The 15,136-nt window shown below is 44.4% G+C and overlaps 1 protein-coding gene across 1 annotated transcript; it reads left to right on the top strand.

Moving 5' to 3' along the window:
* The first annotated feature begins 45 nt into the window (after nucleotides 1–45).
* On the top strand, nucleotides 46–8,682 carry LOC115526220 (lysine-specific demethylase 4D-like). The gene is made up of 2 exons (XM_030333695.1): nucleotides 46–108; nucleotides 7,939–8,682. The coding sequence occupies exons 1-2, from the start codon at nucleotides 46–48 to the stop codon at nucleotides 8,680–8,682; spliced, it is 807 nt and encodes a 268-aa protein (XP_030189555.1).
* The last annotated feature ends 6,454 nt before the right edge of the window (nucleotides 8,683–15,136 follow it).

The following is a 15,136-nucleotide window of genomic DNA, read 5'->3' as shown; positions in this document are numbered from 1 at the left end:
CCTGTCCCAGAGGTGCTTTATTTTCTAGAAAATGTATCCCCAAAGATGCCAGATACTGTCTCCTGCTATGACAACCAGGACGCCCAGGGGCTCCCAACAGCTGTTGTAGTACGTTGTAGTACTTCTCAGGGAATCTCAGCTCACTGAGCATGGAAGGTCTTTGGTCTGTGCGTTGGCCGAGATGTCATGGTGCTGCTTGTTTGTGATATCGCCCTAAGGATATTTCGCCCACAGTAATTTGGGGCAACATTGGGTGATGCTGAGAATCGGACCCCTTTCATCCCCATATTGTATCTGGGCCTCTGAATCATGATGCTGGCTTCCACTGGACATGCTTCATGCCACTGCTCATGTTGAAACTAGACCTAATTGAGTCTGTCAGCCAATTCTGCCTCAGGGATCTTTGTAACTTTATTTTCTTAAAGTTGCATCTGCAAAGCAAGGAAAGTCTAAAATCCTTAACATATATTTTCAGTATCAAGATTATTATGAGATACCTTCTTAAAAACAAGACAACAGGTCCTAAATGGAGTGTCTTATGCTAAACGCCATGTCACTAACAGAGACTTCATTTGTGTTTAAATGGAGAAATGGAGGCTTAATCCAGTTAATCGGGAATCGTCTGATCAGTATCAGTTAGGTTCTGCTGATAGACTCCTTCCATCCTCTAAAGGAATGTAATCCCCATAATCAACTCAATTTTTTTTGCCTAGTATAATTTCCTTCTTCCTCTTCCTTTCTGCCTATAAAAGTCTTTCATTTTGTTTTTTTAATTTTTTTTTCTACGTTTATTTATTTTTGGGACAGAGAGAGACAGAGCATGAACGGGGGAGGGGCGAGAGAGAGGGAGACACAGAATCAGAAACAGGCTCCAGGCTCCGAGCCATCAGCCCAGAGCCTGACGCGGGGCTCGAACTCACGGACCTCGAGATCGTGACCTGGCTGAAGTCGGACGCCTAACCGACTGCGCCACCCAGGCGCCCCAAAAGTCTTTCATTTTGGAGCTCCTTTCTATTGGCTAGATCGGATGCTGCCTGATTCGAATTGATTTTTTGCTCAAATAAACTTTTACAATTTTTACTCTGCCTCCAGTTTTCTTTGAACAGTCTGAAACAAGAGTGTCTAGAAGAGTTAATAGTGAAGAACAAGCAAAACAATACCAAGTAAAATACAAACAGAAAGTAGGGGTCATGGATCTTTGCATCAGACAGATTAGTGTCAAGGGCAAAAGGTACACAGAAAGGCTTTTTGATGCCTATGTCTAAATTTCACCCAGAAAATACAGCAGTCATGAATAACCATGCAACTTTGACAAAGTATAAATTACTTTCTAGATGAAAGGTAAATTTCAAAACATAGCTTAAAAAAAGTTGAGAGAATCGCATTAAAATAGGAGAATTAAGTTACCATAGTTATAATTTATAATAATAATAATAATAATAATTTATTAATAGACATTTGTCGTCATCCTGCCTCTGGTATGAGAGCTCCTAAAACCCTTGGAATTAGGTCCTAAATACGAGTGATAAGGTGTCTTTTGTTGTGTTTGATGAATTTTTGGAAAGTCCCAAGTCACCTTAATGTGAGGACCAGAGGAAATCAACCTTGTGAATGGATGGTTGGAACTTTCACTCGCCAGCCTTGACCTCCAAGGGAGGGGAAGATAGATGGAGGTTGAGTCAATCGCCAATGGGCAATGATTTAACCATTCACTATGTAATGAAGCTTCCCTAAAGCCTGACAGTGGGTTTTGGAGAGCTCCTAAGTCCGTGAACACCTTGGGTGCTGGGAGAGCCGTGCACCTGGAGAGGCCAGGAAACTCTGCACACGTTCCCTCTACCTTGCCCTGTTCGTCTTTTCCATCCGGGTTCTTTCGGAGTCCTATCCTTTCATAAAAATGAAGATCTAGTAAGTAAAATGTTTTCTGAGTTCTGTTAGCCATTCTAGTGAATTAGTCAAACTGAAAAAGGGGTTGAGGCAGCTCTGATTTATCCAGTTGTCAGAAGTATAGGCAAGTACGGGGTGGGGTGCAGGGTTGGGGTAGGGGAGCGTGGCAGTCTGACCCTTTAACCTGTAGGGTCTGACACTATCTCCAGGTAGATAGTTTCAGAAATGACTGAATTCTCAGACATGGTAGTGTTCTGAGCATTGGTGGTGGTGCTGGTGTGGGAAACTGGAACACATATTGTAATTGGATGTTCAGGACCCTTACTTAGTGCAAGACAGAAAAAATGGACAAACTTAATGATGTTGAAACTAACATTAACATAAAGGCAGATTGAACCTGGTAATAGACAATACTTGCTTTTGTGACGTCCTGGATCAATCGCAAAACTGACATATATAGTGTGAAAAAAATCAATAAATTCCCTAACAAGAAAAAAAATCAACAGTAATTATCATGCAATAAACTAGAAATTAATTTAAAAAATTTTTTTTATGTTTATTATTTTTGAAAGAGAGAGAGACAGAGCCGAGTGGGGTAGTCGATATAATATATAATTATATATAATATATATTATATCAAAAATTATAATTATATATAATATATTTATATACAAAATATATATAATATATATAAATATATAATTATATGTTATTATCATATAATCTTAATATATCTAATATATATGTTTATTAATATTATATATATTATATATATAAATATATAATTATAAACATATATAATATTATGTTATATCCTAAATATTATATAATTATCTTTCTATATATAATAGAATAATACATATAATTATATAATAGTCAGATGTTATTTATGAACACTTACACAAAAGTTTTGAATTAAAAATTAGCTAAGACAGTGTAACTATATTATAAATACCCAATGACTAAATGGGATTTATTGCAGGAGGGTAACGACAGTTTAAACTAAGAAAATCTGGTAATATAACTTACCTAATTAATAGATCCAAGAAGAAAAGTTGAATGACAATTTTCATAAATGTTGATATGCATTTGACAAAATTCAACACTCAGTCTTGTTTTATTTATTTATTTATTTATTTATTTATTTAATTTTTTTATTTGAGAGACAGTACTCATGTGTGAGCAGGGAAATGGGACAAAGGGAGAGAGAGAGAATCTTAAGCAGGCTCCATGCTCAGCATGGGTCTTGATCCCACAACCCTGGGATCATGACCTGAGCTGAAATCAAGAATCAGATGTTCACCCGACTGAGCCACCCAGGTGCCCCTCAGTCTTGTTCTAAGCACACCCCCATGTAAGAATCAGTGAATAACAATTCCTTAAAATGAAAACATTGTCTCTAGCTAGTTAGCTATTTTAGCCCCAAAGCCAACATTTTACTTAAGGTAGAAATATTTGAGACATTTCCACCAGTAATTAAAATAGAGTTAGAGGTATTAACCAATGCAAAATATAGAACTGTAAGTGGTGGAAGATAAGTGATAAATTACTTTTTTTTTTTTTAAGTAGGTATGATTAATACCTGGAAAACCCAAGGAGGAAGCTAGTTAAAGTTTACTTTTTTTTCCTCTTACTCTACCCTAGCAGGGCTCTGTGCAGCCCAGATTTTAATTCTTGCAAGAAGAAGTCAATCAAAATTTTGTTGTTCATCTACAATGAGTAGCAAAAGGAGAGAACTTAGAGAGCCCAACATTTGGGGATTTTCCATTAGGTAAAAAAAAATTATTGGGTATATATTATGCAAACTGAAAGGATAGTCAGCATTGGTTAAGAATTCTTAAAGTCAAGATTTTAGAAAAGGTGAGATCTCAGGGTGACTAACTTGGGGAGGATAAAGATCATTTAATAAAAGGGAGGAGGTGAAGGAACTGAGTGATCAGTTTGCTGAAGGATGTTAAGGAAACTCTTGTGACCAGGGCACCTGGGTGGCTCAGTGTGTTAAGCTTCTGACCCTTTTTTATGTTTATTTTTATTTTTTTACTGTTTTATTTATTTTTGAGAGACAGAGAGAGACTGAACTGAGCAGAGAGGAGCATAGAGAGAGGGAGACACAGAATCTGAAGCAGGCTCCAGGCTCTGAGCTGTCAGCACAGAGCCAGACACGGGACTTGAACTCATGAACTGCGAGATCATTGCCTGAGCCAAGGGCAGACACTAAACCAACTGAGCCCCCAGGCGCCCCAAACGTCTAACTCTTGATTTCGGCTCCTGTCATGCATGATCTCACAGTTCTGTGAGACCGAGCCTCGAGTCAGGCTCTGCGCTGTCAGCTTGGGATTTTCTCTCTCTCTCTTTCAAAATAAATAAATAACTTAAGAAGAAAATAAAAGAAAACTCTGCGACCTTTTATGCTTTTCTTGTTTACTTCAGTGGTCGCCCACACGCAGCCAGTACGATTGCTCCTGAACAACATGGGTTTGAACTTGGAGAGTCCACTAGTACGTGGATTCGTTCCGAAAAATACAGTACAGTACTGGAAATGAGTTTGCTCTTCCTTTTAACTCTCTTAATAATATTTTCTTTACCCTAGTTTACTTTATTGTAAGAATTCGGTACATAAACAAACAACACAAAATACGGGCTAATTGGCTGTTTATGTTATCAGTAAGGCTTCTGGTCAACAGTAGGCTATTAGTAGTTGAGTTCTGAGGGAGTCAAAAGTATACACAGATTTCAGCTGTGTGGGGGCATTATCACCTCTAACACCCAAATTGTTCAAAGGTTGACTGTATTTTAAACTTGCAACTGTTCCCAGAACTTCCATTTTATCATTCCTCTCATTTTTGGCAGATGACCTTAATCCCTACTTGCTGATGAAGGTTCCGAAATGATCCCAGACCTCTCTCCTCTGAACTCCTGTAACACTCGGTAACGCTTTACTGAGCACAGACAATATGCCAGGAGCCGTAGGCACCAAGCATCAAGGTGAGCGGTTCATTTAATGTTCAAAATCACCGTATTGTCTTACCTTCCCCATGGGAATAAACGTCTTTTCAGGAAGGTCTAAGACTTGACTCATTTTTGTGTTCTCCATTAATCCTATCTCGATAACTTCAGCATTGTAGTCACTCAATTCATGTTGATTTGGGTCAATGATTTGGTGAAATCATCTAGCTAGTTTTCCCTCTTTCCTGACTAAACGTTTCTCTACATCCTTGTTTCTACCTTTTTTGTGGCTTTCGATTTTAATTCTATCTTGAATTACAGTGAGGAGCCATGGGATTGGATTAGCATATAGCTGATTTAATTAAAATGCTATTATTGGAGGGCACCTGGCTGGCTGAGTCAGCAGAGCATGTGACTCTTGATCTCAGGGTCTTGAGTTCAAGCCCCTCTTTGGGTGTAGAGCTTACTTAAAAAATAAAAATAAAGTAAGTAAAATGTTATTGGCTTATCAGCCCATTCCTTTTCATTTTGAGGATGGCTCCATTAAGAAAGCACTTTATGCGGCTGGGGTTGTCTCATTTGAAATCAGGATTTCGGATCAGTGTAAGATAGGTTATATATTATTCTGTTCTTTTTTTCTCGTTAAATGTGTGAAATTGGTAGAAAGGAAGAACTTTCTCTGTTACAAGTTTAAAGCTTCTGTTTTTCAGTTGTGGGACCAGTTTTATTTTTACATTGGAAATCTGATAGGTAGAGTTTCCATTTCTCCTTGATTAAAAATGAATATATAGGGGCGCCTGGGTGGCTCAGTCAGTTAAGCATCTGACTCTTGATATCAGCTGAGGTCATGATCTCGCGGTCATGGGATCAAGCCCAACTATGGGCTCAGTGCAGAACGTGCAGGCTGCTTGGGATTCTCTCTCTCCTCCTCTCTCTGCTCCTACCCCATGCATGCTCTTTCTCAAAAAAAAAAAAGAAAATATATACACACACACACACACACACACATATTTAGTTATTGTCTCATGGGTGGTAACTAGTTTTGCTATGTTGTCATGTTCAAAGTTTTAAAGACAGATTTTTATCAGGTAAAGTCTTCATTTTATGGGAAACTAAAGGAATAGACCAGAGTTGGACATGAATGATTTTGGAGGATACTGAGGAGTAGATAAGAACAGTGCTGAGAAGATTCAATTTTTGATGGCACACGTAGAGCCATCAATCCATGCTGCTTCATTGTGAGGTTGTATTCAAGGGGGAAAAATATTTCTGGATCTTAGAAAATGCTCATGTGAAATCAGGATCGCATATTATTGGACAGTTGCCTGTTTACTTCCCCACCCTTGTTCTTAGAAACAAACAAATAAAGGTAAAAGAGATTAAGGCAAGAACTATTTACATTTGAAATAGTTTCAAATTTTTAAATCTTTACTTTTTATTTTAGCAATTAAAAACATTTTGGGGGCGTCTGGGTGGCTCAGTCGGTTAAGAGTCGACTTCAGCTCAGGTCACAATCTCACCTTTCATGAGTTCGAGCCTTGGGTCGGGCTCTATGCTGAGAGCTGGGAGCCTGGAGCCTGCTTCGGATTCTGTGTCTCTCTTTCTCTGCCCTTCCTCTGTTTGTGCTCTGTCTCTCCCGCCATCTCAGAATAAATAAACATTAAAAAACAATTTAAAAAACATTTTAAAAATTTTTATCAAATCTTCAGACTATTGAAGCATGTGGGTTTTTGCATCTTTCCACATTCAGGTTTCAAACACATATTTTGACCCCAAATAGGTTTTATTTAGGGGGATGATAACAAACTGAGGTTGCTAGCGGTGGAAAAGAACATTTTAGAGTCTGATTGATCTGCTGACAATGGAATTATATTGGAGCAGATTGGATAAAAATGATCTTCTCAATTGCGTCTACCTTCAACAATTGGTTTTGATTGAAATGCTGGTCAAAAAATACCCCATTTCCTTTGTGCAAGAACCTACTGAAAGTAGGGTTTCCATTCCTGAATGAATTGGCAAGCTGGGAGGTATTCTTACAATTTTAGTTGCTTAAAGAGTTCAAGTTAGAACTGGTGATGATGTGTTACATATATGAGAGGTTTTATCATTGTAGTAATTAACCTATGTTTATATGATTGTGGTTTCGTGTGGACCCTTCAGCTGTATATATCCAGACAGACCTTGGGATTTGGGACTTCGATGCTTATTATTAAAACCATAGTGTCTCAGGACATGGCATATAGAATCTAAGTTTTTTTTTTAATTTTTTTTTAATGTTTTTATTTATCTTTGAGACAGAGAGAGACAGAGCATGAGGAGGGGAGGGGCAGAGAGAGGGGAGACACAGAATCCGAAGCAGGCTTCAGGCTCCGAGCTGGCAGCACAGAGCCCACGCGGGGCTCGAACACACGGACCGTGAGATCATGACCCGAGCTGAAGTCGGACGATTAACCAACTGAGCCACCCAGGCGCCCCTCTAAGTTTTTTACAATAATGACATTTCATCCTGTGGTGAAAAAAAGAATTAACATTACGGAAATAATGTTGCCTCCATGGAATCCAAAGACAGGCACAGAACAGGCCTGGCTAAAGAAATGGAAAACCAGGGTGTCTGATACAGCTGCAATAGCCACTCCTTTCCAGCAGGGGGCGAGGGGGAGGGGAGCGTGTCTACTAAATTTGCCAAATGAACAGGCCCGGCTGCGGGGGAGTACCGCCAGCTGGCGGGAAAAGTTCAAGTGTCAGATCCAAGCATAAAATTCGGAGCGAAAATATTGAAGACACCCTTATACATATGACCAATTGTGGCATTAGAAATCAATGCTTCTTTTTTTTTTTTTTAATTTTTTTTCAACGTTTATTTATTTTTGGGACAGAGAGAGACAGAGCATGAACGGGGGAGGGGCAGAGAGAGAGGGAGACACAGAATCGGAAACAGGCTCCAGGCTCTGAGCCGTCAGCCCAGAGCCCGACGCGGGGCTCGAACTCACGGACCGAGAGATCGTGACCTGGCTGAAGTCGGACGCTTAACCGACTGCGCCACCCAGGCGCCCCTATCAATGCTTCTTTACATGATCAAAACGCTGACACCTGGGGACCATCCAGGGCCTGCTGGAGCAGGAGTGCGGCGTGGTCATCGAGGGCGTCAACACGCCCTACCTGTACTTTGGCATGTGGAAGACCACCTTCGCCTGGCACACGGAGGACATGGACCTTTACAGCATCAACTACCTGCACTTCGGGGAGCCCAAAACCTGGTACGCGGTGCCCCCGGAGCACGGCCGGCGCCTGGAGCGCCTGGCCACCGAGCTGTTCCCGGGCAGTGCCCGTGCCTGTGACGCCTTCCTGCGGCACAAGGTGGCTCTCATCTCGCCCACGGTCCTCAAGGACAACGGGATCCCCTTCAATCGGATCACTCAGGAGGCTGGCGAGTTCATGGTGACGTTTCCCTATGGCTACCACTCTGGCTTCAACCACGGCTTCAACTGCGCAGAAGCCATCAACTTCGCCACCCCGCGATGGATCGATTATGGCAAAGTGGCGTCTCAGTGCAGCTGCGGGGAGGCCAGGGTCACCTTCTCCATGGACGCCTTCGTGCGCATCCTGCAGCCTGAGTGCTATGAGCTGTGGAAGCGCGGGCAGGACCGGGCTGTTGTGGACCACACGGAGAGCCCACCTCGCCAGACAAGGGGGAGCTCAGCGCCTGGGGGGGGGGGGGGAGGTCTGCCCAGGATCTCCACCCAGTTGGCAGACATGAGTTGTCATCATCGTCGTCAGGAACAGGAGGCTCAGGAGTCAACTGCCCATGCCTGGGCCAAGACGCGCTGCATACTCCGGACCCGAGGCTAGTCCTGCCCCAGGACAATGCTGGGTATCAGACCCCTGCAACCTGCCATCGTGCTACGGCTTCCGCAGCTCAGAGTCCTTGAACGGACCTTGCTTCCTCCGGTCCCTCCCAGTCCTTCCTGGTTGCCTCAGATATGCCACCACTTGACACTGTTAACAATCGTTGGAGCTCTGGGCCAAGGTGGAGTTTGCAAAACGCTGTTATGTTTCTGGTAGAGCCCTCCCCAAATGCTGCTGAACTCTGGATCTCCGGCAGTAAATAGCATCAGTTCCTTGGTTTCATTACGTCTCTGAGCTTGTTATGGTTAAGAAGATTAGGTTTGGCATCAACCAGATTCAAATCCTAGCTCTGTCACTCACTAGAGGTTACGGGAACCTGAGCAGGTCAATGCACCCTTCAGAGCTTCAGAGCCCTCCTCTGGAAAATGGGACACTGCACACTAGGCAGATGTTGTGAGGACCTTATTAGCTAAGGTGTGAAACCATCTTTTTTTTTTTTTCTTTTATGTAGGCTCTACGCCCAAGTTGGGGCTTGAACTCATCACCCTGACATCAAGAGTCAAATGCTCGACTGACTGAGCCAGCCAGGCACCCTGCATTAAACCATCTCCCTCTCTCTCTCTTTTTTTTTAAGTGTATTTATTTATTTTGAGAGACAGAGTGTGAGTGGGGGAGGGTAGAGAAAGAGGGAGGATCTCAAGCCAGCTTTGCCCAGACAGGGCTTGAACTCAAGAAACCATGAGATCATGACCTGAGCAGAAATCAGGAGGCAGTCGCTTAACCAATTGAGTCACCCAAGTGCCCCGCATTAAACCATCTTTTAACAGTGCCTACCATGAACTGCCCTATACTCAACCAACAGTAATTAACATTTTTATCTTGATTGCCTCTTTAGGGGCCACCTGGGAATGTGGGCTCTGCCTAATCTTTGGAAAAGTCTGGGTCAGAAGAGGAAAGATTTTACATGAGCACTCGCAGAATGAAAATAGAAGAGAAAGTCCAAAGGAGACTTATAATTACTTTTTGGGAAGGGAGCTGAAACTCAGACTAAAGACATTAAGAGGGGAGTCTGTAAGGTGCTAAGAGTGTGTGAGTGTGTGTGTGTGGGGGGGGGGTGTGTGCGTGTTGTTTCCTTCTGTTCTCCTGCAGCTGTAAGGAGTGAAGCCTTTGTTTTCCTGGAGCAGCAAGGAAATAGGGAGGTAGATTTTCTCTTTCTCCAGCGAGGCTTGGGGATAGAAGAAGGAGACAGGTGTGGCCATAAAGAGGCCGGGAAGATGGGCCCTAGTCCCCAGGATCCACGGTAGACAAGAAAGGAGACTTGGGCAAGCCTGCCTGGGCCTAGAGAGGTCTGGGGAACTCAGCTACAGCGAAGGCTCGTTGCTACTGCTCATCAAATGCTGGCTAGGACATTCCGAGAGGGACTTGTTTCTCTATCCGGGACAACCGGAACTCTGGAGGGAGGTTCTGGTGCCTGGAAATGCCCATTGTAGGGAGCTATGTGGGCTCTGCCTGCCTCCTCGCAGACCTTCTGATGGAAGATGTGCCTCAGGACAGTGGGTCATGTGACATCATGAGATTTGCTGCTGGCCAAGGAAGAACAGTCCGTCCTGTGGGTGGAGAAACCTGTAGTCCTTGGGAGTTGTGTGGGACCTCTTGCAACACGTGAGACACAACTTGAAAAGATGAAAGTCCCTGCAGCGAGGGCGCCAAGAAGTTAGAGCTGCTGGACGGGGGTCCTCAGCGGGGCCGCTGTCAAATAGAGGCGCTGCGGTTAAGCCCTAGTTCTGGGGAGCGCCGAGCTTTCTCTCTGGCTTCTCCCCGCTGCTGGCCTCTCCTGCCCCTGTGCATCTCTGCACCTCGTGGCCTCTCAGCCCTCCCGTCAGTAAACCCAGCTGATGGGGCCTGCTGCACAGTAGCGGCTGTAACCATCGAGCCAGATTTCCCGGGGCCCGGGCCACTCCCCACAGTGTCGCTCGGCTGTGAGGCAATCTCCCGTGGCCTGACTCCAGAACGTTGGAGGCTTTCCTTTCTCACCTTCACAGAGCCAGTGACTGACTCCCCAGGGTGACTCCCGGGAGAGTCGGACTCGCTTGTCCGCTACAAATGGCCTTCTGTCCTCAGTATGGGAAATTCTAGAAGGCCGTCAGTCTGGATGGTGATCGTGATTCCCTGTTGATTCTTATTCCCCCCCTCCTCCCCTCTAGCTTCTTACTTTGAATGGTCAGGCAAAGAAACAATCATGCTGTTGACGTGGTTTTATGTTTTCCCCTCTACCCACAGACTCGGTTCCTCGATACGTCCGCCCTGCACGCTGATGCGCAAAGTTGATTCCGGGGCATGATATAGTAGCAAAGCAAACCTTTCTGTGATCACTGTTTTTGCCTTTCCGGGCGCTGTTTTCACCCTTACTCAGAGACGAGAAGTGGACTTATGGGAGAATAGCATTTGAACCTGCGCTTTGCCACTTTTCTAGTCGCAGCAAAAAATCGTTGATTTTCTCTGAGCCAAAATTACGGTGCAAGAGTTCTGGGCAGTGCTGTGGGGTGTCATTGTGACAGGCACGTAGGAGGTGCTCAGTTCATCTGGATGTGCCTCTCTACACCTTAGCTGCCTTGAGGGCAAGCACGAGGCCAGGGACATGCTCTTGGATTCTCTCTTTCTACGCTGCTCAGTTCTACGACAGCCCTCATCACCACCCTCACGGGCTTCCCCGTGCCTTTTTCTTTGTAATTAATGGACTTTATTTGTTGGAGTAGTTCACGGCAAAATTAAGCAGAAAGTACATGGACTCCCACATCCCCCTCCCCAGCCTCCTCCACCAGCATCCACACCTATGTGGTACAGTTGGTAGAGTTGATGACTCCACACTGACCCATCATTATCACCCAACGTCCCTAGTGACACGAGGGTTCATTCTTGCAGGTGTTCCTTCTGCGGGCCTGCCAAATGTATAAGGACACGTACCTACCCCTATAGTTCTGCGCAGAACGGGTTCGCCCTGACCTCTCCCAAACCCTGGGCAACCTCTGATCTTTGCACTGCCCTCATAGTTTCGCCATTTCCAGAATATCGTATAGTTGGCCTCATACAGCAGGTTGTCTTTTCAGATGGGCTGCTTTCACTTAGTGATATGCATTGAAGTTTCCTCCATGCCTCGTGGCTTTAGAGCTCATTTCTTTTTATTGCTGAATAATATCCCATTGGATGAATATACCGTTGCCTATTTATCCTCTCTCCTACGGAAGGACATCTTGGGTGCTTCTGAGTTTCGGCAGTTATGAATACAACTACTATAAACCTTCAGGGGCAGGTTTGTGCTAGATGGAAATTTTCAGCGCATTGGGGTAAATACCAAGGAGTGTGGTTTTGCTGTATCACATGGCAAAAGTATATTTAGTTTTGTAAGAAATGCCCAACGTGTCTCACCCATTATTTTTACTGGTAGAAAACTTATTTTTTTTCCTCCTGATCTATCACATATTTGTACAAAGGTCACATAGGCTTGTTTGCAAATTCCACTCCTGGTCGTGTTTGGCCTTGTTGTAATGTTACCAAGGCAAGGTCAAGATTTCATACAGAGTCAGGAACCAGAAGACCCAACCTTTATGCAGCCTCCTACACTGATTTGTTGAGTAATCGTTCAATAAATCCGCTCTTCCCTCTGGCCCTCCACTTCCCTGTTTGGGCAAACAGAGCCCTTAGCGCATCGCACCTGTTAGAGTTTGCACACAACGAGTTCAGACCAGGGCAAACATAACTTGTGCCAAATAAATATTAGCTATTATCATTATGACTTAAAAGCCAGAACTTGTGAGACGGTCATAAGAAACCGTACTTGACTGCTACTTGTAGAGGTTGGCGTTTGGGTCTCGGGACTCCTGTAAGAGTTATAATAAAATGTTTCAGTTAGGGATTCGGCTATCTGGCCACTCTGAATTATTCAGAACCATGACACCATTTCAGTTTCTGTGTGTGTGAGGAGTCCTTTCCAGATATTTAGAAAGAACTTCAGCATGATAGTTATATCACTGGACTGTGGCTATCTATGGACTTGAAGTTGCTTCCCCCCCCCCCATAAGTTTGTGTTACCTTTCGTCATTTTAAGTAGGAAACCACAAACAGTTGGAAGGAATTGGTGACAGAGATAAGCCGAAAGGAAACCGATCTGAGTCGAGCAGAACCCTGGTGAGGCTCAGCCCTTCAGTCCGCTGCCTTTCCCATCCCACACTGCACACCAGCCTGTCCCCCTGAAATTCCTCACACGCTCTTGTCCCTCAGTGCCCTGACACGGGGTAATAGTGATGCCCTTCTCACGTTAGTGGTGGTATTGCAGGGATAAAGCAATTTCAGGGGGACAGGGGGAGGCAGAACTGAGCACTGAGGGGGGAAGTAATCAGTCGAAGCACCAGTCTACAAAACTTAACATTTTCGTGGTGGTCGAGCTTTCTGCGTTTTCTTCTTCTTCTTTTTTTTAGTGTTTAAGGTGGGGGGTGGGGCAGAGAGAGAGGGAGATACAGAATCTGAAGCAGGCTTCAGGCTCTGAGCTCTCAGCACAGAGCCTAATGCAGGGCTTGAACTCACAAACCACGAGTTCGTGACCTGAGCCGAAGTCGGAGGCTTAACCGGCTGAGCCACCCAGGCGCCCTGGGTTTCTGGATTTTCATACCTCACCTGTGGTATCCTGGCATCCTGTGTCCTAATTGTTCAGCCCTCAACCCCCACCCTAACAAGCCCTATATCCAGGCCTGTAGACCTCAGACAACATCTTTCTCTGTCCCATCTCTCAGAGCCTCTTCTCAAAAGATTCCATCCTGTCTGTGCATTTCGGGGGCTCATTCATTCATTCATTCAGCATGTTTACTGGGCACTTACTATGTACCAGGCACCGCTCTTGGAATCAGGGAAACAACAGTGAAAGGGAAACTTTCAACTCTCCTGGAGCTCAGATTCTCATCATCAAGAGTGACATATAGTAACATGTCAAGTAGTCACAGGGCTATGAGGAAAAATAAGCAGAGTAAAGGGTTACAGGGTGACAAGGCTGCTATATTTGATAGGGTGGCCTTTTTAGGGATGTGGGAAGAGACTTTGAGAAGACTGCTTGGGGATGTGCTGTGAGGACATGGGAAAGGGGGTATTGTTATGGGCAGAGGGACAACAGGTGCAAATGTCCTGAGGTGGGAGCATCCTTAATGCACTTGCAGATTAGCGAAGTGGGTGGAAGGCAGAAGTGTGAGAGGGGGTGCCTAGTCAGGGATCTGGACTGGGGGAGAGGCACAAAATACAGTAACTCAGTTAATGAACGCTGCTCTGTACAGCCACTGAGTGGTTGTGGTGGTTGGTGTTTTAGGTAAGCTGAGGAAAGAGGAATTTGGGGACCAGAGAGCCTTTGAAATCACACTAGTTCACAGCCAACCCTGGAAGCGGCTCTGTCCTTCCTACCAAATGCAAATGCCGAGAGCAGGAGTTCTATGTATTTTCGTTCCCTGCTGCATCCACTAACATGGCGTGTGTTGGACACACAGTAGGTACTTTAGACTTGTACTGAATCAGCTGAGACTCCAGCAGACCACAGCAGGTCCCTGGCATTCACCAAGTTACAGCCATTTCAGCTATTTATGAGCAACTCAGATTAACTGTGTGCAGTCGATATTTTATGAGCCAATAATGCAGAGGGCTATGAACCTAGTGTGAAGGAAGGAGACCTCTTGCTCCTGGGAAGTCTGCAGTAGGAATTCTCTAGCAAACAGCTACCAGGCGATGATCAGGTGTGAGTTGAACAGGCAGTAGATTTAGAGTGAGACTGTGCAGGGGCACCTGGGTGGCTCAGTCGGTTACGCATCTGGACTTCGGCTCACATCACGATCTCACGGTTCGTGAGTTCAAGCCCCACGTCGGGCTCTGTGCTGACAGCTCGGAGCCTCGAGCCTGCTCAGATTCTGTGTCTCCCTCTCACTCTCTGCCCCTACCCCACTCATACTCTGTCTCAAAAGTAATTAAATATTAAAAAAAATTAGAATGACACTATGCACAGGTAAATCCCAGGTCCAGATAATAATATTCAGGAAAGTGTCATTAGGAATTGACAAAGATTGTCAGGATCCCTGTGAATGTCAAAGGTCTAATGAGTTTCTCCTTGCTGAGAAAACTCCTGGGAACCAACTGGCCTAACCTTACTCTTCTTGTGATTATATCACCTGGACTGTCCTTCCCCATGACCCTCTAGGACCCTAAGTACTTTATCTTACCTCTGGTTTAGCTTATGGATTACACCAGATTAATACGATTGATTATTATCTCTCTTGGTTTTCTGTGTGTGGTGACAACTCAATGCATATTGTTGGTTGAATGAATAATGACTTGCAACCATCAACAGAGTTGAAAAAAGGGTTAGCATCATAAGAAACAGCTAAATAGGTCAACAGTCCTCTATTATAGCATTATTGCTTTTGCATTA

This window comes from Lynx canadensis, chromosome D1 (assembly GCF_007474595.2).
Source record: "Lynx canadensis isolate LIC74 chromosome D1, mLynCan4.pri.v2, whole genome shotgun sequence".
In the NCBI taxonomy this organism is placed as follows: Eukaryota; Metazoa; Chordata; class Mammalia; order Carnivora; family Felidae; genus Lynx; species Lynx canadensis.
This window is presented reverse-complemented; position numbering and strand designations above follow the sequence as displayed.